The sequence below is a fragment of the Patiria miniata genome, unplaced genomic scaffold (assembly GCF_015706575.1).
Source record: "Patiria miniata isolate m_02_andy unplaced genomic scaffold, ASM1570657v1 HiC_scaffold_30, whole genome shotgun sequence".
In the NCBI taxonomy this organism is placed as follows: domain Eukaryota; kingdom Metazoa; phylum Echinodermata; class Asteroidea; order Valvatida; family Asterinidae; genus Patiria; species Patiria miniata.
In genome coordinates, this window is record NW_024037070.1 from 7926458 (window position 1) to 7952535 (window position 26078).

Sequence of the window (26078 nt, forward strand, 5' to 3'; positions counted from 1 at the left end):
TTCATGGGGGGGGGGGCTGTCGCCCCCACGCCCTAACCTGAATCATAGGGGGGGAAATGGGTTAAAAAAATTCACAGTGTGAGTAAAATGAGTATTTTTTCAACAGGTTAATTTTTATTAACTACACGAAAATAAAGGTCCACACTACCTAACGTAAACATGTCTCTGTGTGTGTGTATGGGGGGGGGGGGGCAGGATTTTTTTTCCTGTAATGAACAGGTCTAGGTGTCAACTTCTGGAAGTTTTACTGAATAATTGTTAGGTTGCGATATACATGTAGGTCGCCTACATAATGTGTGACCATGAACAGTAATTACATAGATTTGTTTTTCTATGAAAATAGAGGGCGCTCTATAGCGACTCGCACCGCGCCGACTTTCAGCCAATTTGAGAAGACTGCAAGGACTTCAAAGTTGAAGTAGGTACAACTTTATAACTTTATTGATGAAGTTTACTTTTATTAAAGCATTTGCACGTTGGCAGAATACTGGTCAAGATAAGAGTGTGGGCATAGCATAGGCTGCCACAATTTTGACTATAAATATCCCTAGTATTTAGTAAAAAAGGCTTTACGGTCAGACCCCCTAAAGCTACGCGGTCCTATTTCTACGCACTCGCATTCAATTTGTGTGTGACAACGCGCGCAAAGGATGTTGATCCCTGAAACAAACCCTTGCACAATGGAACAGCAATACCCTTGAGTCACCATAATTGACGCAGGTAACGCTTGCAACGCGCGTGCATTGTCCAACGCAAATTGAATGCAAGTGCATCAAAACATATCCTTGTCATTTTAGGGGGTCTGACGATATACTGGGTGATTTGGCAGACTTTCGAAGTGGATTGAGCAGAATTTTAACTTATTATGGTCATCCTGCCATGTAAGACGGTTAGTCGGGTACCCACTGGAGGGACCATGGTGCCTTAAAAAAAATTCAAAATATTGCATTTACTTCAAGTTCAAAACAAGTTTTCTTTGATTGATGATTTTGGATGCGTTTGGCAAACTGTTTATCTCTGGAACTAAATGTTCAATCATGATGTGTGCACGCCCGTTGGAATTGCAAAAAGGTGTCAGCTAAATCAATTCCTGAAGTAGACCCAGTATAAACGGGGGCACTAAAACTTTAGAACTCCTTTTTTTCCACAAATTTTTACTTTGGTCGGTTGGTCGGTCAACTGACCAAAGTAAAAATTGGATGTTACTTTTTTGAAGTAGGGCCTAACGTTATCCTAGATTTCCTTTTTTTTCCTTTTTGATTCATGGCTTACTTAAAGTTAAAGTTTAAATATGGTTTCGCAGGTACCAAATTGTTACAGCAACGTCCCCCTCCCCCCCCCCCCCCCCCCCCAAGGCTGAAGAAAACAGGAAAATCATGCCGGAAAAAGTAGCACATGCTTGCTAACAACCCCGCCTTGAAAGCTAAACCCTCCCCCACCTTCAGCTAAAACTGGAGCAGCCCTGAAGGATGTACAGGACCTGGGTCCTGAACTACACTAGTCCACTAAATTGCAAACGGTCTTTTGGTCCACTCCGTCCTAATTTAATTCATTCCAATCCAGGGCCATAATTGCTAGGAGACGGCAAGAGAAATTTCTCTGGCTTGCTAATTTTTACACCTTATGATCATCTACATGTACATACTGCAAGTGCATCAGTGAATCATACCTTGGGATCAAAGGATTGGCATATGTCCCGTCGTGGGAAAGTTTATACATTGCTGAGGAAATTAACCTACAAGTCATCCAATATAGCCTACCATGCATTGATAAAATGTTGTCAAAAGTGGTCTGCAATGCAGTTTGTCAAAATAAAGCGTGGCCTGCTCTGGTAAAGAGTTGACCCCAAATCCTACCATTCCCCAAATGAGTTGCACATGGTGGGATTGTGTTGCACCTCTGTGGCTCATTTCTAAGATCCTTACTTCAGGTGGAAAGTAAGATTTTTAAATCAGACATTGGCATGTGCTGGATTCGTTCGTAAAACAAATTTAAATTCTAGGCCTAAGTGTAGGCCCCAGACGGTGACATTATTAGACACAAAAACAACTCGGACAAAATGAACCACCACGACCAATTTAGAGCTACTAAATTATGCAACATGTCATAAATTCCTTCACAAATTTAGAATGCGCTTGTCCAAATTTTACCGCGCACACGGGTAAACAGTCAAAAACATGTTTGGTGTAAACATGTAATTTCAGCCTCATGGGCCCCTCAAAGTTACGTGTAAATTTCCCAAAGCTGGTAATTATTACGGTAAGTCTTCTGTCAACCTGACAACTTTGCCCCTTTGGACACTGCCGCCTGTCCTTAATCTGCACCCCAAGCTTCCTGTAGGCAGGTTCACTCCCAAATTTGCCCCTAGTTAGGCCAACTAAAAAAGAAACCAGTTTCCCAGTTTTTCCAGCCGCCACCCTTTCCCCCCTTTAATTTAATGACATTTGCAGTCTTTTCATGTTTTTCCAGCAAAGTTGTAGTATCATGCAAGTTCAATATCTGGTAGAAAGGATGACGGCTCTTTTGGACTTAAAAGTATAAGCAAAAGAGTCAAGAAAATGGAAGAATTGATCTTGTCCACCATCTAGAGAAAAAAAGGCCACCGCCTCCCTTTTATCAAAAATCCCGGATGAGAAAGTATTATTTTTTTGTTACTTGGCCTTGCTTACATAGATTTTGTCATCGGTGTTAAGGCAATCACTCAAGTTCATCACAAGTCTATTCACAGACTCACAGATAAATCACAAGTTAATTGTCAAGTCTGCTCTCAAGTAACCGAGGATGAACAACAACAAAGTCACAGTTCATTTGAGTGGCTTGATGTGACTTACGGCAGGATGACTCGTCATTGACTTGTTAATACAGGCTTGTGAGCACTTTTGGGGACTTGTGATTGGCTCGACTTCAGCACGTACGTTTACTGCAAAATGTATGTGTAAGCCTTCAAAATGTAAAATTGTACATGTACACCTTGGCATGTGACACAGGAGCTGTCTGCCAATACATACACATTGTTTCTTACAAAGTTGCTGTCTCCTAATCTTTGTCCTCGTGACATCAGAATGAATGAAGATTGAATCGAATATGTGTGAACCACAAGGAGCAACTGACCAGCTTCAACTTCACTTCATTTGTGGTTGGATACGGAATGACCCACTGGCTTCAATTCCTGCTTCAGTCAATTTTCTTTGTTGAAGAAAGAAGATTGATACCCCCCCCCCCCCCAAAGACACTTAAACCCACAATTAATTATGATCATTAAACTAGTGTGCTGTGATATCATACAGACTGCATTGAAGGATATGACAGGGAATTAGGTAATGACGTCTCACTATGCAAAGAGGTACTCAAAAACAATAGAAGATGGCTTTCATTAATTCCATTTTGACCATTTATCTTTGTTGACAAAATTCAGGGGGCCACCGGGGCCAGCAAGATATCTTGGAAGGGCATTGCCCAGATCCTCTAGCCCGACACGCGGCTGATGTTGGGAGTTGCGTTTTGAGTCAGAGACAAGATCCTCAAACAAATCTGTCGCTCTGAGATTGGGGATTCGGGAAACATTGGAACAGGTAACCAGACCCCAATGGCATTGATTATACTGGCAAAAAATAGCCGCTGATGTAATTGGTTCTCAGTGATATGCTAATTGTCCCTTAATCTGTGGCAGACTGATCGTTAAAGACTTGGGCTTCTAAACCTTCCATGGGGTTGGGGGGGGGGGGGGAGGGGGGAGAGTCGGGGGACGAAAAACTGCTGGAAGTTGAAATTAAATGTGCGCAGTAAGGTCACATCAGAGGTTAATTTTAGGAAATTGAAAGTTTGTCCACATCCAATCAGACGTAATTGACTTGTAATTTTTCGCTGTCAGCTTTGATTTTGTCAAGATTGGGATATTTTTTTAATAGGAATTGAGCCCGACAAGTTGGCAGTTGATAAAGGCAGACAAGTTGATGTACGTGTAGAACGTGTACGTGTAAAACTCAAAACGTGTTGTATAAGGTTGAGTCAGATTTAACTTGTGTGCCTGGACATATTATGCCGTGCATTTGTGTCACTGGCTGAGCATGATAGTGAAGCATATTCTTTTGAATGAAAGTAGGGGCGCCCCAAGAAAAGTGGGGGCTCAAGCTTCACGTTTCTGGGTGTAAACAGAGCAAAGACACACCCCGGGTCAACAAAAACATCCTGAATTCAAATGAGTTTTGCTCTTGTTTCATTTAAAGCTACAGTCCATCATTTGCAGCTATCCAAAAAGTAACTGGCGTAATTATTGTTGAAAAACATACTGGGTTGAAAGATAGTAAGGAGACTAAACTCCCTGTGAAATTATTCTTTCTGGCAAGCTGTCATTTTGAAGAAATCAATGAAAGAAGGCCTTTCCAACGGTGCTTCTAAAGTTTTGCTTTCTTCCCTTTTTTAGGCTTACTGTGAGCAAAATGGCAGACAAGAAAATCTGCCGTTTGGTTTGCACAGATACAGGGACGAGTCTGAAACCTGTAGTATTGACCAATCAGGAGGCAGTCGTTCTAGGGCGATGTCCCGTCACGGGAATATTGGACAAGAAGTTGTCACGGCAACAAGGTAATTTGCGGGCAACGGAAATCAGCAATTATCAGAAATTATCAGAAATTATCAGCATATTTTTTACTCAGCACATAAATTTGCCAAGCAACATTACCTCAAAACTTATGGATGTAATATCTTTAAACACTGAAGATTTCCCTGTTCGATAGGTTTAAAAGATTTTGACCTTGTATCTAGGACATACGTGCCTTGAGCAGTGAAGTGATTAGGTTTTTTTACTTTGAGCTTTTGAGGCTTGCGTGGTTCATTCCTGTGACTGTTTAATGCAACTTTTTCTTTATTTTTCAAGCCAATATTCTTGCAACAATCCATCTTCATACCTATAAAATTGCCCAAATAAAATTACACGTCATGTTATGCAAAAGAAATATCAACTTTTATAAATGCGAAGAAATGTAGTACAGAAATGAACAGTGGTACTACTAGTACGATGCTGGCTAAAAAAAAAAAACGGACCTGATTCAGTGCTGTACAGACCGTCTGCTGATGGTATCTTTTATAATTGGCTAATTTGTAAAACAAACATGACAGGGTTTATTTCTGGTGGTCGGGTGATCCGTGTTCCCCTCGGTATTAGAAATTGACGGACTACTTCCTCACAGGCCTCGGCTATGCAAAACCTCAGGGAACTTTGTGGCTCACATACTGAGTTATATTTTTAGACGACCGACAGAGTCTTCTTGAATGATCTGTCAACTGTATGGGTTTAATTTGAAAGCAGCCCAAATTCTTTGGGCACAAAATTTCACAAAGTTGCCCCACCTCTTAATTCTGGCCACATTTTTTAGTGAACTATCTGGGCAGATCTTGTATGTAAAAGTTAGTTGATTTTTGTTGTGGTCTTTTATTCTTTGTTTTATTTTAGTGGAGGTAAAGGCGGATTTCGAGTGCAGAGTTTTGCATCTTAAACAGGTGAGGAAGACGATCATTATTTGTACGGAAGTAACGAGCTATCATTCCTGTCTGTCAATTTGTGAAGCTTGTCAATTTCAGTGTACTGCATTAGCACAGATAGGGATACCGAGGGCAAAATGTGCCAAGCAACACTTTGCAAGCTTTAATCAGAATTTGAAATCACGATGTTTGCATTTTATTCTCGCTAATCATAAAATCAATGCCAGCGATTCATGTTATTGCTTCATTTGCTGCATTTGTTCCGAAATGGAAAGGCTAGAATTCCTTTATTATTCAGCTCCTCTGATTTGTGAATCAATGTCTGAAGTTGTGTGTCTGCTTGTTCCTCATATTTTTGCATTAACATTTTTTATTAAAAACATAGACAAAAGTTCTATACAAGAGAGGCCATTTGGAATAGAGCCAGGCCCAATTAGGAATAGAGCCAGGCCCAATTAGGAACGCCTGTCGTTGTTCCCATGTGGGTATACAGTATAGATGTGTGTCTCCTTTTGCCATTGTACCCTTTGTGAAAAGTACATCCATAAGGCCAAAAAAAAAAAGGTTCCGGTTTCTGATCAGCGCGCACGTCGCCGTAGCCATGTAACCATTTGCAGTCATCAGCCGACATTTGAAGAAAAAAAAGTTAATTTTTTTTTAAAAAGCCGCGTCGCCGCACCGCTTTTGGGGCAAGCTCCATACCAGAAACCGGAGACTTTTTTTTTTGTCCTAAACATGTACCAGATGAGAACGACAGACCAATATTTGAACGGTCAAAATTCATTGTTCCAATAGACTAATCCATGACTGTAGTAAGAAGCTATTACTGATGTGGTACCATGCTCAGTAAATGCGGCACATGTTCTTCAACTAGTTTTTAACATATTGATAGTCCAATATGCATTGAGGGAAATTGAATGAAAACATGAAAGCGCGGTACCACTTATGTATTACAAGCTTCTTATGTATTAAGAGCTTCTCAGTCTGTTTCCACTTTAAAGACCCTTGCAGTTTGCCACATACTAAAAATATTCGGGCATCTCAACTTTGTTTTACTGTATGATTTCATTTTTGCCAACAGCTCAGTTCAAGTCCATCATTAATTGATGGATCGTCTTTAATACTGAAGGACCAAGAAACCACCATTCCAAATGGCGGCCGGTTCCAACTTCTCAACAACAAGTATGAATACCGAGTCATCTTCCCGACCCCTCCAGCCCTGGAAAGCAAGCCCAAGCCCAGCCCCACGGGAAACAGCAGTGGATCAACCGCCAAGCGAGCCAAAGGCGACATTACAGACTTCTTCCAAAAGAAGCCAACAAAAAGGCGGATCTCCGAAGAGGAGCCGTCTCATCAAGAGGCCAAGAAGAAAGCAAAGCTTGATGGTCCCACGAAAGTGACCTCAAAGAAAAATTACAGAGGGACGGTCAGTGACAGTGAGAGTGAGGATTCGCTGGACTCCAAAGACTTGAACATCATCCAGGAGACATCTTCTAAGAAAAGGACCCAGCAACAGAAAGACTATAAGGGAGCTGTGAGTGACAGTGACGACAGTGACGTCGGCAACAAGCAGCCTTCGACAAACGCACCAGGAAAGAAAAACTCTCACGCAGGAGTTAGAGACAGAGATGGAGGAGATACTTGCAAAGCTGAGAACTCAGTCGCAGCGAGAACACCTTTGAATAATAAAGATTTTAAAAAGGCAACTTCTAAGGATTACAAGGGAGCAGTCAGTGATAGTGATGATAATGACAGTGATGGATTGTCAGGAGATAGAGTTCTGTCCGTCAGCAAAGTCAGCAAAGCGGAAACTCCAAAGGTCACATCACTGAAGAAGTACCATGGAGAAATCAGCGACAGCAGTGATGAGGATGACAATAAACAGGACCCTGAGTCGTCAGCCGTCAAGGCCAAACTGACAGCTCTACAGCAGAATGCCAAACGTTATCTGGCAAAGCAGTCTGCTGATCGCCCGGAGACAACGCACCCCGACAGCTTGCCGCTGGCCACAAGCGGCACAGACGGAGCCGCTAACGCAGGGAAGCAATTAGGGAAGCCTGCAGCCGATTCCAAGTGGGAGGAGCAGGGGAAATTGGTGGTGTACACAAGCCAGGGAGTGCAGGCCAGCAACAAGGTCTGGTTCTTGCTATCTGTGCCACACTGTCAGTGTGTCACCCACACCCTTCCTGATGTCATAACTGTTTGACAGACACTCAACAGCCCTCCCAACCCTAATTTAAAGGAATCATGATGATGTATCTGCTATTGTAGACAAATAAAATTACATCACTTCTGTAAATTAGGACCACCCTGTACACTTCCTCACTCTTCCCTTTGATATGAGTTCCATGTGTTCTTTGGTTTCTGTTGTAAATGTATTCTTTTTCTTTTCAAATGGCAATTAAATCAATTTAATTTCACATCAGTCCCCCCTGCTCTAAAAAACGGCTGCAAGACACCCTCAAATATGGCAAAACAAAGACATAAATGTATGTTGGACACGAAGGTTTATGTACATGTACTTGTCATGAACTCCTTTTTAAAATTTCTGTCCATCATGCTAACTCAGAAACTCCAGAAACACTGCTCAAAAATACTGGGAATACACCCTTACTTCTAAAATAGCTTTTCTAAACAATAAACATGAACTGCTACATATTAGTTTTGAAATATCCTTGAACTTTTCTTTTTTAATTTGAAATATTTATCACTTTCATTTCATTCTTTACACCCAGATTGCAGGATTTGACCTTGATGGAACAATCATTACCACAAAGTCGGGAAAAGTGTTTGCTACAAGTGCTGACGATTGGAGGCAAGTTTTCCTACATGCATGTATATACTAATATATCATTAACTCTTTTAGTGCCCGCGAAATTTAAAAAGTTTAACCCTAAAGTGCCCAACTTCGAGCGTTTTTTGTAATTGTTCAAAATTCTGTAAAAAAAAAAGTAAATAAGTTTTCTCACTAAATTTGTTGTTGCTCTCTGGTATAGCCTTGGTACATTGGAAAGTCAAAAGTAGTCACGAACATAGTGATACACCCTGAAACACTGTCCTGCACACAGGGGAATTCCGCACTTTTTGCAGAAAATACGAGTGTCAGTGCTGCGCCCTATCGCAAGAACTCGAATGAAACAAATAAATACAGGTCGTACCTGAATGAAAATGATATTATTAGAGCGAGAGCGCCCCTTGTGATAACATGCTTACTCTACCTCGTACATGTACGAGGTTTGGCGATTTAAGTACGAACATTACCTCGTACATGTATGAGGTTGGCATTTTTTAACTAACAAATATACCTCGTACATGTACGACTTTGGCACTGAAAGAGTTAAATATTATGTACAAATGAAGGCCTTTGCCACAAACAACCAGTGCTATAATCAAGTACTTTTATCCGAGTACAAAGTGTTGCGGAGTACCAGACTATCGAGTAACCACGAGTACTTTGACCTTTGGAACGAGTACACGTACCGGTACCTGAGTCGAGGTACTTGGACCTTCGGGTACAAGTTTTGTGAAGCTGAGTCTGAGTACTTGGACCTCTGATTACAAGTTTGAGTAACTGGACCTCTGAGTGCAAGTTCTTTACGGAGTACTTAAGTGAAAACAATTCAAATCTCAAGTAATGAGTGGATGAATGAATGCTCTATTTTTCTTGTTCTAGAATTGTGTATTCTGAGGTGCCGAGGACATTAAAGAAACTGCATTCTGATGGATACAAGGTGAATTCAAATATTATGTTTTCAGTTGATAATTTCATGTCCGATTTGCAAGTGCACCTCCCAGGGGTAACAATGAAGATGCAATTTTGCACACATTGTGAAAATAGATAACTGACATCCAATTAGCAAAGTGACACCCAATATAGTGGTGTTCCCTAACGTGGCGCACCTCGATATTGCCCCTACTTTCCACATGCAGTGTTGCCAAACTTTTTTTGTTGCAAAACTCCAAATTCATTCAGTGAAATGCTGGTACATTTACCTTATTAATGCTTGCTATTTAACCTCTGTGAACAATTTCGGTTTCATGAAATTTAATCCGAAATTCAAAAATGGTGGTGTCCGGAAATTGGGCACAGATCGGCTGAGTGTTCCACAACGTGGCGCACTTCAATAAATCTTGGAAAATTCCAAATTAACATTAAAGAATGTTAACATTAAAGAAAGTTGATAAATTCTGATTAACAGTTATTATCTCTACTTACATACCCAACAAGAAGTTTGTCAGCAAATTAGTTTCTATTTTGGGGGGCCATTTTCAAAGGGTTCACTGGCACTTCGAAATAAAATCGGAAAATCACGCCGAAAAAAAATTTTCTTCTAACTTTGTAACGGGAAGATAAACTCGTGATTTAACATCGGAAGTGTTTAGAACTTGACGAAATTTCTCTTTTTGTGAAATTTCAGTTTAAAACTTTTGCTCTAACTAGGCGCTACAGGCGAAAAATCAAAGTGGGCCACGTTGAGGGCCGCGCCACTTTAGGGTACATCAATAATATCTGTTTGTAGGAGTTTCAAACTTATTGTTAATTTATTGTTTACAGTTCATTTGAAAACAATGTTGTTAATAATTTTTTTGTCACCTTTCATGGAGAGCTTTGTGAGAAAAAACAACTATCTTACCTTAACTAATAAAATGTGACCTTTTATACATGTTTATTGTTTCCTTTCAGGTTGTGCTGTTTACAAATCAGGTAAGTCATTCAAATCATTTGGATCTACTCTTCCGTTATTATTTTGGTGTGTTACTTAAACTTTCAATTCTTTAACTTAGAATATTGCTTAAAAGAAGAAGCTGTCTGACAACACGTACAGAGTATTCATTTACTATAGTAATATTTGTTGACAGATATTTCCATTGCATCTTTCCACTGCAAGATGTCTTGTCCTCTTTCTTGAAGTCTTGACTTTACACTTAAAGAAGCAACGTACTCTGCAAGCCTTTTCCCTGCTTTCTTTCCACAGCTCGGCATCGGTAAGGGCAAGCTGAAATTGGCTGACTTTAAACGGAAGGTTCTTGGAGTCCAAAGCAAGATAGGAATTCCCATGCAGGTATGCATACTCCTCAGAAGACTCCCTAGCACCTGGTAGTTTGCCTTGCTTTGTTTTGGTAACTTTAAAGCTACAGTCCATCATTTGCAGCTATCCAAACAGTAACTGACATAATAAGTGTTGAAAATATACTTGGTTGAACGATAGTATGGGAACTAAACTCCCTGTGAAATTATTCTTTCTGGCAAGCTGTCATTTTGAAGAAATCAACGAAAAAAGGCCTTTCCAACGGTGCGTCTAAAGAATTTCCGTTAGTAGTTCGTTGCGTGCGCAAGCATTGATACGACGCACACGCTCGCTATAATTCATCGGATCAGTGCGCAACATTGCGTAGCTGCAATCGGCTCAGCGAGAACGTGTCTCAGACGCTGAATTCAGGCCCTATTCAAAACATGATTCAGCAACTTTTGATTTGAAATTGAGATCATAGAATGCTGTTTTTCTCGGAATGTACAGCTGAAGCTGAGCTGAAAGTTCATCAGGTTAGTTGTTCAGCACCTTTCTTTAGATTTTGAGCACTTTTGTTGCTTCAAACGAACAAAATGCACAAATTACAAATGATGGACTGTACCTTTAATGCAAGTTTTCCAACTAATTCTTTTTCCTTTCAGTTTCAACTGACAGGAAAAAACCATTGGCTTTCAAGTTTGAAATCGTACCCACCAGCCTCTCTAAGTGTGCTTGTGATTGGCTTATACCTCTTGGAGCTCTCGATTGGATAGAGTTTGTTTGACTGGTACATACTCATGGGATATATGCACTGACATTGGATAATCACTACACCACAAATGTGTTGTAGAGGTAGACGTTGCTTGCCACTGTGGTAGAGTTTTGTTACATAAAAAATCCCCATTTGTCTCTAGACCAAGCCAGGCATGCCTTCACTTCTATCACGGAGGCCCCCCGCAATGGCGAAAGTGTCGTGATAGCTATTGTTCAGATAATCTGTCACTACAATAGCGTGCACAATGGTTTCTCAATTGAATAATAATAATAATTGCGCTTATATAGCGCTTTCCATCATATCAACAATCTCAAAGCGCTTTACAATTATTACCCCTTTCATCAGGCCATGGGACCACGCGGCAGCCGATATCAGCGCTTAATCGGTCCTCGACCCTCACAGGTACCCATTTATACTCCTGGGTGGAGAGAGGCAATTGTAGTTAAGTGTCTTGCCCAAGGGCACAAACGCCAGGTTCCTGGCAGGGTTTGAACCCACACAGTTTCGTACATGAGTCAAACACCGTAACCACTGGACCATAGCATTCTACAATTGAAGGGGGCATTGCATCTCTTTCACAATATATTGTAAAAGAGATCTGCTGTCACCAGTTTCGGTAGATTGGGCGTGGGTACCATTCAGTGGTGTAAATCCATGTCCACGATGTATATGAGTTTTTAAATTCCCTCAAAGATTGAAGCGATAAGTAGCTCAGTAAGATAATTCCGTGTTTTCGTGTTCCAATGGTGTGAGGTTTGATTCTTGGCAAGAATTTTTTTTCTGTAGTTTCAAATATATATGTTTTCTTTCTTTCATTATTTTAAATCAAATCCTACTTTATATTGAAGCAGATTTCACTTTTCTCTCTGATCCATGGCACTGGCACTGGCAGATATGTTCAAAAGGGAAGTCCGAGAACCATGCGGTCGATAACTGACGCACGCACACAACAGCATTTGTGAAAATCCATCTTGAAAAACGGCCTCATCAAAGCTTGGTGGTGATGCCCCACATCATGTACACACATTTAGATGATATTCTCAAGAACTGTATTATTATGAATCATTGACGAAAAGGCCGGATAGCGTCATTTCAAAACCTGTTTGCAAAGCCTAGCCTCTGTTGGTGATGATGGAACATGAAACGCCGTGATTGGCGCAGCGAACATGGGTTGTGAGTAGTGGAACATTTATAGGTGGATATGACTTATCTTTACAGCGCAGCCGGTAACATTAACTTGATATCAAGACCAATGTATAAGTGAAGTATTAATGAATCATGTCCTGTTTTTTCTCTGGAGTGTAAATCTGTACACTTTTCTTGCCTTGCCGAGTTGAGTGATCGTGTCTCAAATTAGCACCCAATTTTGCAATGTAGCTCACGGTCAACTGGTGTTGGGTTTTTGATTCCATGCACAAATTCCTTGCATGGCGAGATCAGGAGCCAATCTTTATGAACACTGTGAAGGAGCAGTACTTGTGGATGGTGCTTTGTGATTAGGATGACAAATTTCCATCCACGCAAGAGCAAGTTTCTTTGAAGGGGGCCACACCCGAAGATGGGCACATGATGCTAATGGTCTTCATTAAGTGCCTAGCAATGATGTATCCCTTTCTTTTTATTGAGGGGGCTATACTTGTTCACAGATATTTTACTCTTGTTTTGTAGCCAAATTTACAACACATAATAGTGTGTGCTACAAATTTTTCTTTAAATATTAACCCTAACGTACCTGAATCCATCAAAATCCACACCCCTGTTTTGGAGGATTTTAGCGGATTCAGGATACCTCCATATTGCACAAACTGGGGGATTTTGATGGATTCAGGATTGTAAGCCTAGCGGAACTGCAGGATTTTGATGGATTCAGGATACCTCTATATTGAGCTGTTGGGGGACTTTTGCGGATTCAGAATCTCAACAGATTTACTCCTGCCTAACTGGTGGATTCTGATGGACTCACTGGCCACCAACATTTTTTACGTGGCAAAATTGATGGATTTTGGCGGATTCAGGATACTTTCAAGTACAAGAGGCCAAGGGGTTAGGGTTAACAGTTGAAAACTGTGCATAAATCAGGCATTTACCTTGAGTTTTAGCCCACACAAACTGCCCTGCACAGTTCAACACAGTAGGGCCCATTCCTTATTTATGCCTTGTTGGTGAAATTTGACGAGAAAGTTGTCTAATTTTAATATATTTTTTCTCAGGCTTTGATAGCAACAGGAGAAGGAGTTTATCGAAAACCACAGACTGGCATGTGGACCCATCTATGTAACCATGGCAACGATGGGATTCAAGTCCACACAACATCTTCTAAATACATCGGAGGTAAATTAGGCTCTGAAGATGTCGATCCTCCTAAAATCAAACGTTTATTTCAACATTTTTTTGGTTCCTGTAGTTGGGGTTGATTATATTTTTGTAAGCACAAGTTTCTCCTGACTGTGTTGATATTTGTATTAGGACCAGCTTGTTACATTTGTCAAGAAGTACTATTTGATTCTGTACCTCTCAACAACACTTTCTTCTAAACCTTGCTAGTATTAGTGTTGGGCTTGGATGAGGCCAGTTCCATCAAGGAGTGGCAAATCTGTTTGGAATTTACTCTGTCCCCCCCCCCCCCCCCCCCCCCCCCCCCCCGATCACATTGTGGTTAAACCCCTCATTGAATGATGATCATTTGCAACGTCTATTTAGTTTTTTTAAATGACTGGTAAATTGATTGACCCCAAAGACATGCATTGGCTACTGTAGGGCCTCATATCCTCAAAAGATAAAACAGGCATGCAACTTTTCCTCGGATCCGCTGATTTCCTCGTATTTTACTTCTCATGAACGCCATTACATGTACAAATTGAAAAATACTGTACAGAGTCTGGTGGGGTTTTAATTTTCTCGTTTTTCTTCTTCTAAATTCCCAGTTGCATGCCTGATAAAAGGTGGAGTCAGGATTTCTGTTCTGGTTATTGCATCAATTCTATTTGATTCCAGCTTGGAGTCACCCATGTCTTGCGTATGTGCAATTGATATTGTATTGTGTTATTGCTGTGTTAGATGCCGCAGGTCGGCCAGCTGACTGGGGCCCAGGAAAGAAAAAAGATTTCTCTTGCAGCGACAGATTGGTGAGTAATAAGATGGGCTCGGTGTGCCGAAAAAAGAGGGCGCCCTTTTACCTAGCAACGACGTCCCATGGGCGGGACATTTCACTGATTGACGTGCACTGTTCCTTGTGTGTGACACACGTACTCCAGGGGATTTGTACTATGTACACGCAGTGGCCGCGCTTTGCAGCAAATGAATTGCAGTCAGGCAAGATGGCATCGGTCGGTCACCCCCAACTGTACTCTCTTTGCCGGTGAGGGGGTACTTGTGAACGGAGCGGATAGGTCCTTAGATTGATGTCTGTAGCAACAAAATGTGTCTTGAAACATTCGAATGACCTGTGCCTGTCAGTTTCAGAAATCAAAGGTCTAGCCTAGGACCTTTTCCATAATGTTCTCTTTTACACGGAAAAACCCATAACTGCATTCATGAATAACTTAACTCCAATTTACCAAGGCAACGATTTCAAAGTGCCTAACAAATAACCCCAAAGTTGAAGGAACCGTTTGGCTTAAACACTGGTGACTTTAGTGAAGAAAATGCATTGTGATAACAAGGATTTTGCTTATTTCATTCATGATTCACATTATTCCAAGTCTTGATCTGTTTTTTTTTTCCAGTTTGCTCTGAATGTTGGCGTGTCTTTCCACACTCCGGAGGAGTTCTTCCTGGGCCAGAAGAAGAATCGTTTTAGTCTTCCAGAATTTGACCCTGTGAGTGTATTACCCAAAAAAGCTGTGTCCTCTCCGTGCGACACCTGCTATTTCTCAGGTTTGCAGCATTGCTAATGTTTCGAGCGTTAGGACTTTGGATGCGATCCCTGCATGGCTGCATGGTATGAACAGCGCCCCTTGAGCAAAGACACTGACAAAATAGGGAACTGCCAACATAGGGCTGGATAGCTCAGTTGGTAGAGCACTGGAATAGCAATCCGGAGGTCGCAGGTTCAAACTCCAGTCAATTTCCTTCATCAACTTTTAAAAAAAAAGTTATACTGTTCAACTTTTTTATGCCATTTCTGGAAAAAAAATTGTTTTTATCTGTATCATCCTTTATTTTTTTTTGAAGGCCTTATGAGTAAAACATTTCCATTTTCTTGTTCACAGAGGAAGTTATCATCTGCTGGTCCTTTGCTGTCTCCACCTCAGGCACAGATTCCTGCACAAGGGCATCCTCAGGAGGTGAGGTACCAGACAACCAAACAACACTAAACTAAGACTGGAGACGCCGTATCATAAACAGCCAACACCTTCGACACCTATGAAAGCTTACTGCTTGCTATGCACTTTGAAAATGCCACCTTTCCTATTATTAGATTTTTTGTAATTTAAATTTACATTTGGGTTTCCTTTTTTTTTTATACGCCCTTTAGAGTCATAATTGTTAAATCAAATACCACAGAACTGACACAATATATTTATTTGTTTTCTTTAGGTCATCATTCTGGTAGGATTTCCTGCATGTAAGTATCTGTCCGTTAATTATAAGTTGCTTTCTATTGATCCAGGATTTTCAGATGGGGTGCTGAAGTGCGTTTTGATATTGCTTTATTGCTAGGATTCTTTATTCTTTGGTTTTGGAGTTTGAACATGTTTTGTAACTGTTGGCTACATGTAACTGTCCAAGGAGCAAGTACCTCTTTTAGCATGGAATGTCCCAACTTTGGAAAATATGTCATGCTTCCAAGAGAAACTTGCTACATTTTAATGCTCTCATGCCGATCCCTTTATTCCTTTCAGCTGGCAAGAGCAGCTTTGTCAAGAAACATTTGCTGCCACACAAGTACGTGCACATCAACAGGGTGAGTTCAACATCTGCAGAAAAGTGGTGTAGAATAGAAGCTCGTGATTTACGAGAACAGGCTTCAGTCTGTTGCAGTGCCATAGACAGTTGAAGAACATGACTTCTCTAACCTCATTTCCCTAACCTCATTCAAATCTGAACAACGTAAAACATTGGTCAGTTAATATTTCAACATTGATGTGAGCATTTCTTGTCGTCGCTGCCTTTACTGATAACACAATTATAAATATGTGCTGACTTACAGAGTTAATAAACTTGGTTGCCATAATAATAATGAGCCGGATGGGAATTTTCCAATTTTTTTCTCCCAAAAGGGTTTTCACGGGTTTTTCGCCCCTGCCATAATCAGCGAATTTTTGCAAGAGGTATGAAAATATTGCAAAATGACATGAACTCAAACTCGCAAATATTTGCGCATTTTCAGAATACCTTTGTCAAAATACTCAAGATGGCTTCCAATTTAGAGAAAAAATACTCGTACCACTGTCTTGTTTCTCATAGTTCCTACTTTCTCACATTTTATCTCTTTTCTTGTTTCTCAGAATAGACTTGTTTGCCTCTAGAGCACTTCCGTATTGCGTGTCTTGTACCTGATGGATGTGCTCAATATTAACAGCAACGTACAACCTATTACAGCTTGTAAAGATAGAGTGGTGCAAATAGTCTTACCCATATATTCTGTCATTTCAGTTGAGTCCATCTGTTGTGTTTACAGGATGCCATGGGAACCTGGCAGAAGTGTGTGGCTGCTACTGAGTCTGCCCTGGTCAAAGGTCAGAGTGTGGTCGTGGATAACACTAACCCTGATCCTGAGTCAAGACAGAGGTGGGTACTTTAAGGTCAAAGTGTGGTCGTGGATAACACTAACCCTGATCCTGAGTCAAGACAGAGGTGGGTACTTCAATGTTAGAGGGTGGTCGTGGATAACACTAACCCTGATCCCGAGTCAAGACAGAGGTGGGTGCTTTAAGGTCAAAGTGTGGTCGTGGATAACACTAACCCTGATGCTGAGTCAAGACAGAGGTGGGTACTTTAAGGTCAAAGTGTGTGGTTGTGGATAACACTAACCCTGATGCTGAGTCTAGACACAGGTGGGTGCTAGTGTGGTTGTGGATAACACTAACCCTGATCCTGAGTCAAGACAGAGGTGGGCACTCTAGGTTGTATACTGGAGAAAGTGATTCTCTCAATTTTGACATTGTGTTTTCCGCTAACCAACCTTTTATAATCTCAGTGACGATAGATGAGCATGTGTCAGAAACAACACACAAGATTGGTAGGATTGAACTCCAAGCTGCAACCTTTTTTGCTTTCTATAGCAGACTTTGAAGAATTTTTCTTTCTTACAGGCTCTTGGACATCACTTAGTTACAAGTAAAAAAATTGTTAAAGGAGGGTTAAATTTAGTATAAGAATGTGGTTTCCCAAACTCAAAAGTCAATCAAACCAGTCATTGATCGTGATGGCCTGCCTGCTTTTCTCCGGTTCAAACCAACCGACCAACTCTGGTAAGCTTGGAGTTGGTGTGGTTAGGGAGTCTGCCCTAGTAAGCAGTTGGTCAGGGGTTTGTATCCCAACGGACAACAAGGCTTGTGAAGTTTTACTTGCAAGTGCTGAGGTAGTGAGGGGCAGTATTCAAAATTTAATTTAAATCTCTTAGATGCATAATTCCACATACATCGTACAAGTCATGCATTGCTGAACTCAGTCAGATATCAATTTTGGTTTATTCAATTTTTTGTCAGGTACACCGCTTGTGCTAAGAAGGCCAATGTTCACTGCAGATGCTTTGTCCTCAATGTCAGCCTTGACCATGCCCGTCACAATGAAAAGGTTAGAGCGCAATGATCAATTTGAAACAACGTTGGTACAACTCAAGCTTAGGTCTTAATGTATAACATGACATGGTTAATGTAGTGTTAACTGAAGTAATGTCGAATAAAAAAAAAAAACATGTTTCTCGTCCGGGTTTTTAAAAAAGGAGGAATCGGGCTTTTTAGCTGTTCCCAATTTCAATTGGGAACAGCTCTTGTTTTCGTTAAAGTTTTTTTTTTCCTTTTTTTTAGCTGTTCCCAATTTCAATTGGGAACAGCTCTTGTTTTCGTTAAAGTGTTTTTTTTTCCTTTTTTTTTTTTTTTTTTTTTAGCTGTTTCGGTGTACACACCGAAACAGCTCTTGTTTCTGTTATTTTTTTTTTTCTCTTTTATTTTTCAGACTTTTTTCTCATAGGATAACACGTGTTTTCGTTCTACAAGTCACTTTTGGCTTTTTTTCAAATCCGATCGACTTCAAACCTGGCACACACTTAGACCACCATCTGAAGATGTGTCCCGAAACTTTTCGTCATGCTGACGTCATCACGTGATTTATTATAGAATTTTGAATATTTAATTTTTCCCATAGACTTTGTACACAGAAATTTAAAAAAAAATGTCAATTTTCAGAGGGCATTTTCGACTCTTTGCCAGTAATTCATTTACACCAATCTTTGTCCAAGCAAAGACTCTAATTCAAACAACATTGTGTAATGATGACATCATGATGACGTCATCCGGTGTGTATTTATAGGCAATTAAATTGTGACAATTTTAATATTTAAGAATGCATAAGAAATCAACCGTACGCGTCCGCAGCATTCTGTTGCCAGCAAGTGGTAGAGTAGGTTGAGGTCTTTATTTCATTCAGTGTGCGTAAAGTCACGTGACCCTTGCTTCCGGTCGAAAAAGGCCAAAACCGGAAGTGGCTTATTATTTAAAAGTGGTAATAGATATGAACTTGCTTTTAACTGTGTTAGTCTCTTGGCTAATAGTATTCTTCAAATCATCTACCGATGACGTCATGCAATCTTCGAGCGCCCTCTAGCGACAGGTTGAAAATTTTCAAAAATGTATTTTGAATAGATGTCTGTGGCGAAGTTTGTCGGAATCGCCTAAATATTGGTGTATATGATGACCTTGACCCATTTAAGATGTGTGCGAAGTTTAAGGTGTATGACGTCATCAGACCGGAAGTTATAATGAAAAAACCCTTTTTCCTTAAAAAATTCCTGAAAAATCAACCATGGCAGTTTTTATATTAGTTTTTACTATAATTGTCTATTTAAGGGTAGGTCTAAAATATTTCAAAGCTTCGAGGCAATAAGCAAACTCGGACATGCCCTGCGCACGCTTAAAACTTCAGGTTGACAATAACTCTGCTTTAAAACATGCACAGTCCACAATGTACATGTACATGCACGTACGTTGTACATATCGTATGTCAGTCAGCCTGCGCGCAGCGCACGTGTTGCTGAGGTCAAATCCTGTCCACAGTGACCGTTTCAGCCGATTTCCGGCTAACTTTTTCATGCATAGTCAGGGACGTAGGATAGACACTTTTTGTATAGAATACGCATGTACATGTTCATTCGACCTGGATGAAACTCCTTTTACGGCAGTCATTAATAAAACGGTCGAAACAGCTCAGTGTTTGTCCACAAACACATTTCTAGTTTTTTTTTTTTTTTCTTTTTCCGCTTTTCCCATAGGTTTTGTACACGTTTTTATTCTACAAGCCACTTTGGCAATTATTTTAAATCCGATCAACTTTAAACTCAGCATAGTTATTAAGCATCATCTGAAGATGTGTGCCGAAACTTTTCGTCATGCTGACGTCATCACCTGATTTATTATAGAATTTTGAATATTTAATTTTCCCCATAGACTTTGTACACAGAATTTTTTTTTAAAATGTCAATTTTCAGAGGGCATTTTCGACTCTTTGCCAGTAATTCATTTACACCAATTTTTGTCCAAGCAAAGACCCTAATTCAAACAACATTGTGTAATGATGACGTCATGATGACGTCATCCGGTGTTTATTTGTAGGCAATTAAATTGTGATACTTTTAATATTTAAAAATGCATAAGAAATCAACCGTACGCGTCCGCAGCATTTTGTTGCCGGCAAGTGGTAGAGTAGGTTGAGGTCTTTATTTCATTCAGTGTGCGTGAAATCACGTGACCCTTGCTTCCGGTCGAAAAAGGCCAAAACCGGAAGTGGCTTATTATTTAAAAGTGGTAATAGATATGAACTTGCTTTTAACGGTGTTAGTCTCTTGGCTAAAAGTATTCTTCAAATCATTTACCGTTGACGTCATGCAATCTTCGAGCGCCCTCTAGCGACAGGTTGAAAATTTTCAAAAATGTATTTTGAATAGATGTCTGTGGCGAAGTTTGTCGGAATTGCCTGAATATTGGTGTATATGATGACCTTGACCCACTTAAGACGTGTGCGAAGTTTTAGGTGTATGACGTCATCAGACCGGAAGTTATAATGAAAAGACCCTTTTTTTTAAAGAAAATTCCTGAAAAATCAACCATGACAGTTTTTATATTAGTTTTTACTTTAATTGTCTATTGAAGGGTAGGTCTAAAACAGTTCAAAGCTTCGAGGCAATAAGCAAACTCGGACATGCCCTGTGCACGCTTAAAACTGCAGGTTGACAATACCTCTGCTTTAAAACATGCACAGGACGTCCACAATGTGCATGTACATGTACATGCACGTACGTTGTTCATATCGTATGTCAGTCAGCCCGCGCGCAGCGCACGTGTTGCTGAGGTCAAATCCTGTCCACAGTGACCGTTTTAGCCGATTTTCGGCTAGCTTTGACAGATTTTATGTTCATGCATAGTCAGGCACGTATTATTGATAAAAACAAATCATAATGCGGAAAAGCCGCATCTTCTGTTGCAAACAGACATAGATCTCTACTTATATGTCTATATCTCGTACAAACAGACCTGTTCCCAAAAATATATTTTTAATTTTATGTTTTCAGAACCCAACCAGCTTCTCTTCGGAAAATGTGTCCCGAACAAGACCATCACCGATTCATATTATAATTTCAATTTAATAGTAAAATTTGTTACGAACAAATCATTGAATCATTTTGTACTGTGCAATAGACAATCAAAAACATGTTGGGAACAGCTCTGTGGTTGTTCACTCACAACCACATAGTTCTAGTTTTTTTTTTAGCTGTTTCGGTGTACACACCGAAACAGCTCTTGTTTCTGTTATTTTTTTTTTTCTCTTTTATTTTTCAGACTTTTTTCTCATAGGATAACACGTGTTTTCGTTCTACAAGTCACTTTTGGCTTTTTTTCAAATCCGATCGACTTCAAACCTGGCACACGCTTAGACCACCATCTGAAGATGTGTGCTGAAACTTTTCGTCATGCTGACGTCATCACGTGATTTATTATAGAATTTTGAATATTTAATTTTTCCCATAGACTTTGTACACAGAAATTTAAAAAGAAATGTCAATTTTCAGAGGGCATTTTCGACACTTTGCCAGTAATTCATTTACACCAATCTTTGTCCAAGCAATGACCCTAATTTAAACAACATTGTGTAATGATGACGTCATGATGACGTCATCCGGTGTTTATTTATAGGCAATTAAATTGTGACACTTTTAATATTTAAAAATGCATAAGAAATCAACCGTACGCGTCCGCAGCATTCTGTTGCCGGCAAGTGGTAGAGTAGGTTGAGGTCTTTATTTCATTCAGTGTGCGTAAAATCACGTGACCCTTCCTTCCGGTCGAAAAAGGCCAAAACCGGAAGTGGCTTATTATTTAAAAGTGGTAATAGATATGAACTTGCTTTTAACGGTGTTAGTCTCTTGGCTGATAGTATTCTTCAAATCATCTACCAATGACGTCATGCAATCTTCGAGCGCCCTCTAGCGACAGGTTGAAAATTTTCAAAAATGTATTTTGAATAGATGTCTGTGGCGAAGTTTGTTGGAATCGCCTAAATATTGGTGTATATGATGACCTTGACCCACTTAAGACGTGTGCAAAGTTTTAGGCGTATGACGTCATCAGACCGGAAGTTATAATGAAAAGACTCTTTTTCCTTAGAAAATTCCTGAAAAATCAATCCGTACAGATATAATCTTGAATCGCCCATTAAATGATAGCATCAACATTTGCCTCAACAGTGCCAAGTTCCCAGTTTGTCAAATTGTTCACACAGTTGACGCGACGTCGGCAAAAAATACCCTCGCCCAAGTTGCGGTAGAGAGCTTTAAAACATGCGCAGGACTTCCACAATGTGTATAGCACGTACACGTGGCTTTGAAACGTCGTTCAATGTACATTACGTCCCTTCATTCTCGCCAAAAGAGGGCAGCACATAACTTTTACGGTTGTACTTAAGGCACAGAGCTTAAGTTTCATGGGATCAAAATAAGGAAAGCTGCGCGTCACCAAAAAAATATAACGGCACACCGTATAAACTGAATGGCGCCCCCATTCGCCTATCAGTAGACTTGTCTCAGTGATTTTTGTTCTGCTTTAGGGGAAGTTTGACACATGCATTTTCAAATATATATCACACGTTTTTATTCTACAAGCCACTTTGGGAACTATTTTAAATCTGATCAACTTTAAACTCAGCATAGTCATTAACCATCATCTGAAGATGTATGCCGAAACTTATCGTCATCGTGACGTCATCAGGGGCCACGTGACATCTATTTATAGATTCAATTTTTACAGCCTTATAACTATAGAACTATTTGACCAATTGATCTCAAATTTGGTAGGTATACAGACAGGGAAGTGTTATAAATGAGAATTCATATGTCAAGGTCACGTTACCTTCACTTCCGGTTTTACCGGAAGTGGTTATTTTAGACCCCTATATCATATCTCATGAATTATTAATCTGATTGGGTTGAAACTTCACATTGATACAAAGCTATATTGACAGATAATTATATTGCATTATCATTTATACTGTGCACATAATTATTGTCATGTTATGACGTCATGAATATTTAATGAGGCAATCTTTACAGTCCTATAACTATAGAACCATTTGACCGATTGATCTCAAACCTGGCAGGTATACAGACTGGGAAGTGTTACAGATAAATATTGGTATATCCGGGTCATGTGACCACTACTTCCGGTGTTACCGGAAGTGTTAATTTAAGACCCTAATTATCATATCTAATGAATTAGAAATTTAATTGGGTTGACACCTTATACATGTATTAGTATTAAGCAACATTAAAGGATAAATATGTAGCATTATTATTAATGGGCAGTTTAATGTTTTCATGTTATGACGTCATGACTATTTAATGAGGCAATCTTTATAGTCCTTTAACTATAAAACTATTCGACCGATTGATCTCAAACTTGGTAAATATATAGACAGGGAAGGGTTATAAATGAAAATGTATATGTCAAGGTCTCGTGACCTTTACTTCCGGTTTTTACCGGAAGTGCAATTATGTAAGATAATAATTTCAATTTTAAAAGTTAGAGATTTTTGCAAAAATCATTACATTATTTTCTACTATCCAATAGACAATCAAAAACAAGTTGGGAACAGCTCTGTGGTTGTTCAGTTACAACCACATCTAGTTATTTTTAATTTTTTTCAAGATGGCCGCCATTTTAAAATTTCCTGCAACTGTTGGTGCTTCCACTGTTCAAAGACACTTTTAAAATGAAAGACAAGTGGGACAAGAGAACTGAACATATTTACAGTGTCATTTAGAGTTGTATTGGTCTACAATGAACATATTTCGCAAGTATTTATTTTCCGATAAATTTGTGGACTTTTTCGGTGTTTTTTTACTGCATTTTTTAAAAATAAAAAATAATTTAAAAATCCAGGCGGCCTCCAAAAGGAAGCGGGCGGGGACGAGAAACATGTTTTTTTTTTACTTCGCCTAATAGTAATGAGATATTAGCAATGTAACAACAGATATGGGCATTATGCATTCCGACACGTCTAAAAGATCACTCTTCATTTTCTCAATTGTGACCTGTTGGATTGTAATGCTAACCTTCTTTTTCTGGCATCGCATTCAATATCTCGATTGTTTGTTTAAATTTTGGCTTAAAATTTTTTTTTTTTAGTGCAAATTTGATGCGAAGGATTGCATTCCTTCAAGCAAAAATAAAGTGCATAAGGATGTCCTGTATCTTCTTTAGACAAAAGCCTGGAACTTCACTTTAAGGAGTTGGCCCTACATATTTGTGATACGATCAAGCTAAATGAGTCATTTGTTGGGAATTTTTATTTGGAGATACAGGCCAAAATAAGAGCACTTCATCACATCACTTCATGACATCTCTTGGTGTTCCGTCTTCCATAATTTTTGAACTAAAGATGGTATCAGCATGCGGTTTTCTTAGCACTTATGCTGAGATTTTGCTCTTTTCAAATCTGTAAGAAAAATACAAATTGACCAGGATCGACAAACGACTCATGTAGCTTGATCGCATCACATTTGTAGACAAGTCCATCACAAGACAACACTGAAGATCATGAGTAAGGTCACAGGTAACAAGAAATGTACAATTACCAAAAAACGGCATTTGTCCCAATTCATTTGAATAACCTGCTTGTTGACTTCCAACTGATGGACCTCTGATTGTGAGGATTTATGAGAACATGACCACAACCTTGGGGAGAAGGAAATAATGTAAAAAATGGAGTATTCACCTCTTCGTTGGCTTTGTCATCAACAGTTTCGACGGATGACTGACTCCGCCAAGAACCACGCCCAGATCAGTGAGATGGTCTTCCACTCCTACAAGAAAAAGTACACGCAGCCAACGCCTGCTGAAGGCTTTGATGCCGTCGTCAGGGTGAACTTCCTGCCGTCGTTCTCTAACACTAAGGAGGAGTCACTCTACAGGATGTTCTTGCTGGAGAAATGAGGACTTGGTATTGAACTCGGAACTGTACGATTGAAAATGAACCTGGTTACATGATTGGCCACGGGTGATCTAGGAACAAGTTGGAGCAAGAACTTTGGTTAACGATGGATTGACTTTCTTTGCTGGAGTCCACACTAGTCAACTACAGCGTGTGTCAATAAAAACCCAGGATTCAAAGCGATTTTTTTCTGAGAAAATTATGCTACTGGTGTGCCTAATTTGATAAGGATTTGATCGTCCATAATTTCATCTTTGACAAGATTTTTGTTTGGTGGAATTTGGACTTTTGGTTCAAAAGTTATGACAAGTTTTGTGAAGCCCTTCTGAAGCGGGTTAGTCTGATTCAATTAAACCAGAACAAAAATTCTTTGAAACAACTGATAATAAGTATCACTTAAATTTAATACCTGGACTATCATTGTTTCAAAGCATCATGAATGTCGTCTCTGACATATCAAAAAACATTGATTGTGGACTAAAGGATTATGTAAGCCTTATCCTGCCACACATGTCCTTCTTTGTGATCCACAAATACTTTCACCTGTACTGAATTCAAACCTTTCATTAGGTATGTGTGATTTCACAAATCAGACCAGCTTGGAATTTATAACCCTTCTTCAATGTACTCTATCTCTGGACAGGATTGTCCAAATGAGATGGGATAAAAAGCACAGTGAAGAGAAGGAAAGGTACTTTGAAAAGAGGGTTAACATTATGATGAATAGGGGTGGTTTATATTCTTAATATTTTTGTTTCTAATCCTGCGTTTTTATTGACACACGCTGTATTGTTGGACTAGTCTTGTAGACTAATCAGGGCAGCCCGAGGTCAGTCACATGGCTGGTTACATTAGCTGCATGCATCAGTGAGGAGCCAGTACCATGAAATACTTGATGCCGTTTCGACCATCCTTTTAGTGAAGGTTTTAGTTAAGCACGAATCAAAGTTGTCGAGCAGCGGGCCTCGATTGAACTCACCCTGGGCTGACAATCAGAGATGGCCGGATACCGGAGTAGGGTTAACAGGGGCATGGGGGACACTTTCCCTACTTTGCCTGAACATTTTGAATCCAACCACAGAGATTAATGCCCCACCCCACTCTCAGGAACGTTCTGCTGCCGTTGTCGTCACGTTGGATGGATTGGTACGGATTTGGACTAAAGA

General features: G+C 39.8%; 1 protein-coding gene across 4 annotated transcripts; it reads left to right on the plus strand.

The window, feature by feature from the left end:
• Positions 1-342: 342 nt before the first annotated feature.
• LOC119739372 (bifunctional polynucleotide phosphatase/kinase-like) lies at positions 343-25160 on the plus strand. Of its 4 annotated transcripts, XR_005272565.1 has the most exons (19): positions 343-418; positions 3416-3572; positions 4424-4584; positions 5453-5499; positions 6563-7615; positions 8217-8296; positions 9155-9212; positions 10166-10186; positions 10458-10544; positions 13479-13599; positions 14326-14393; positions 14994-15086; positions 15480-15554; positions 15808-15835; positions 16113-16174; positions 16892-17067; positions 17200-17323; positions 17922-18009; positions 24723-24767. XR_005272565.1 is itself a non-coding variant. In XM_038214290.1 (18 exons), the coding sequence occupies exons 3-18, from the start codon at positions 4440-4442 to the stop codon at positions 24912-24914; spliced, it is 2328 nt and encodes a 775-aa protein (XP_038070218.1). In that variant the 5' UTR covers positions 343-418; positions 3416-3572; positions 4424-4439; the 3' UTR covers positions 24915-25160. The 4 variants fall into 4 exon arrangements, 2 of the variants coding, with proteins under 2 accessions (XP_038070218.1, XP_038070219.1); XR_005272566.1 differs by lacking the exon at positions 17200-17323 and having other exon boundaries at positions 24723-24745; XM_038214290.1 differs by lacking the exon at positions 17200-17323 and having other exon boundaries at positions 16892-17001; positions 24723-25160.
• The last annotated feature ends 918 nt before the right edge of the window (positions 25161-26078 follow it).

Bases quoted from the DNA above. Each gene is read 5' to 3' on its own strand.
- LOC119739372 (XM_038214290.1), top strand. From the start codon at position 4,440: ATGGCAGACAAGAAAATCTGCCGTTTGGTTTGCACAGATACAGGGACG. The intron at 4,585-5,452 runs GTAATTTGCGGG...GTTTTATTTTAG, and splicing joins GAAGTTGTCACGGCAACAAG to TGGAGGTAAAGGCGGATTTC. The intron at 10,545-13,478 runs GTATGCATACTC...ATTTTTTCTCAG, and splicing joins AGATAGGAATTCCCATGCAG to GCTTTGATAGCAACAGGAGA.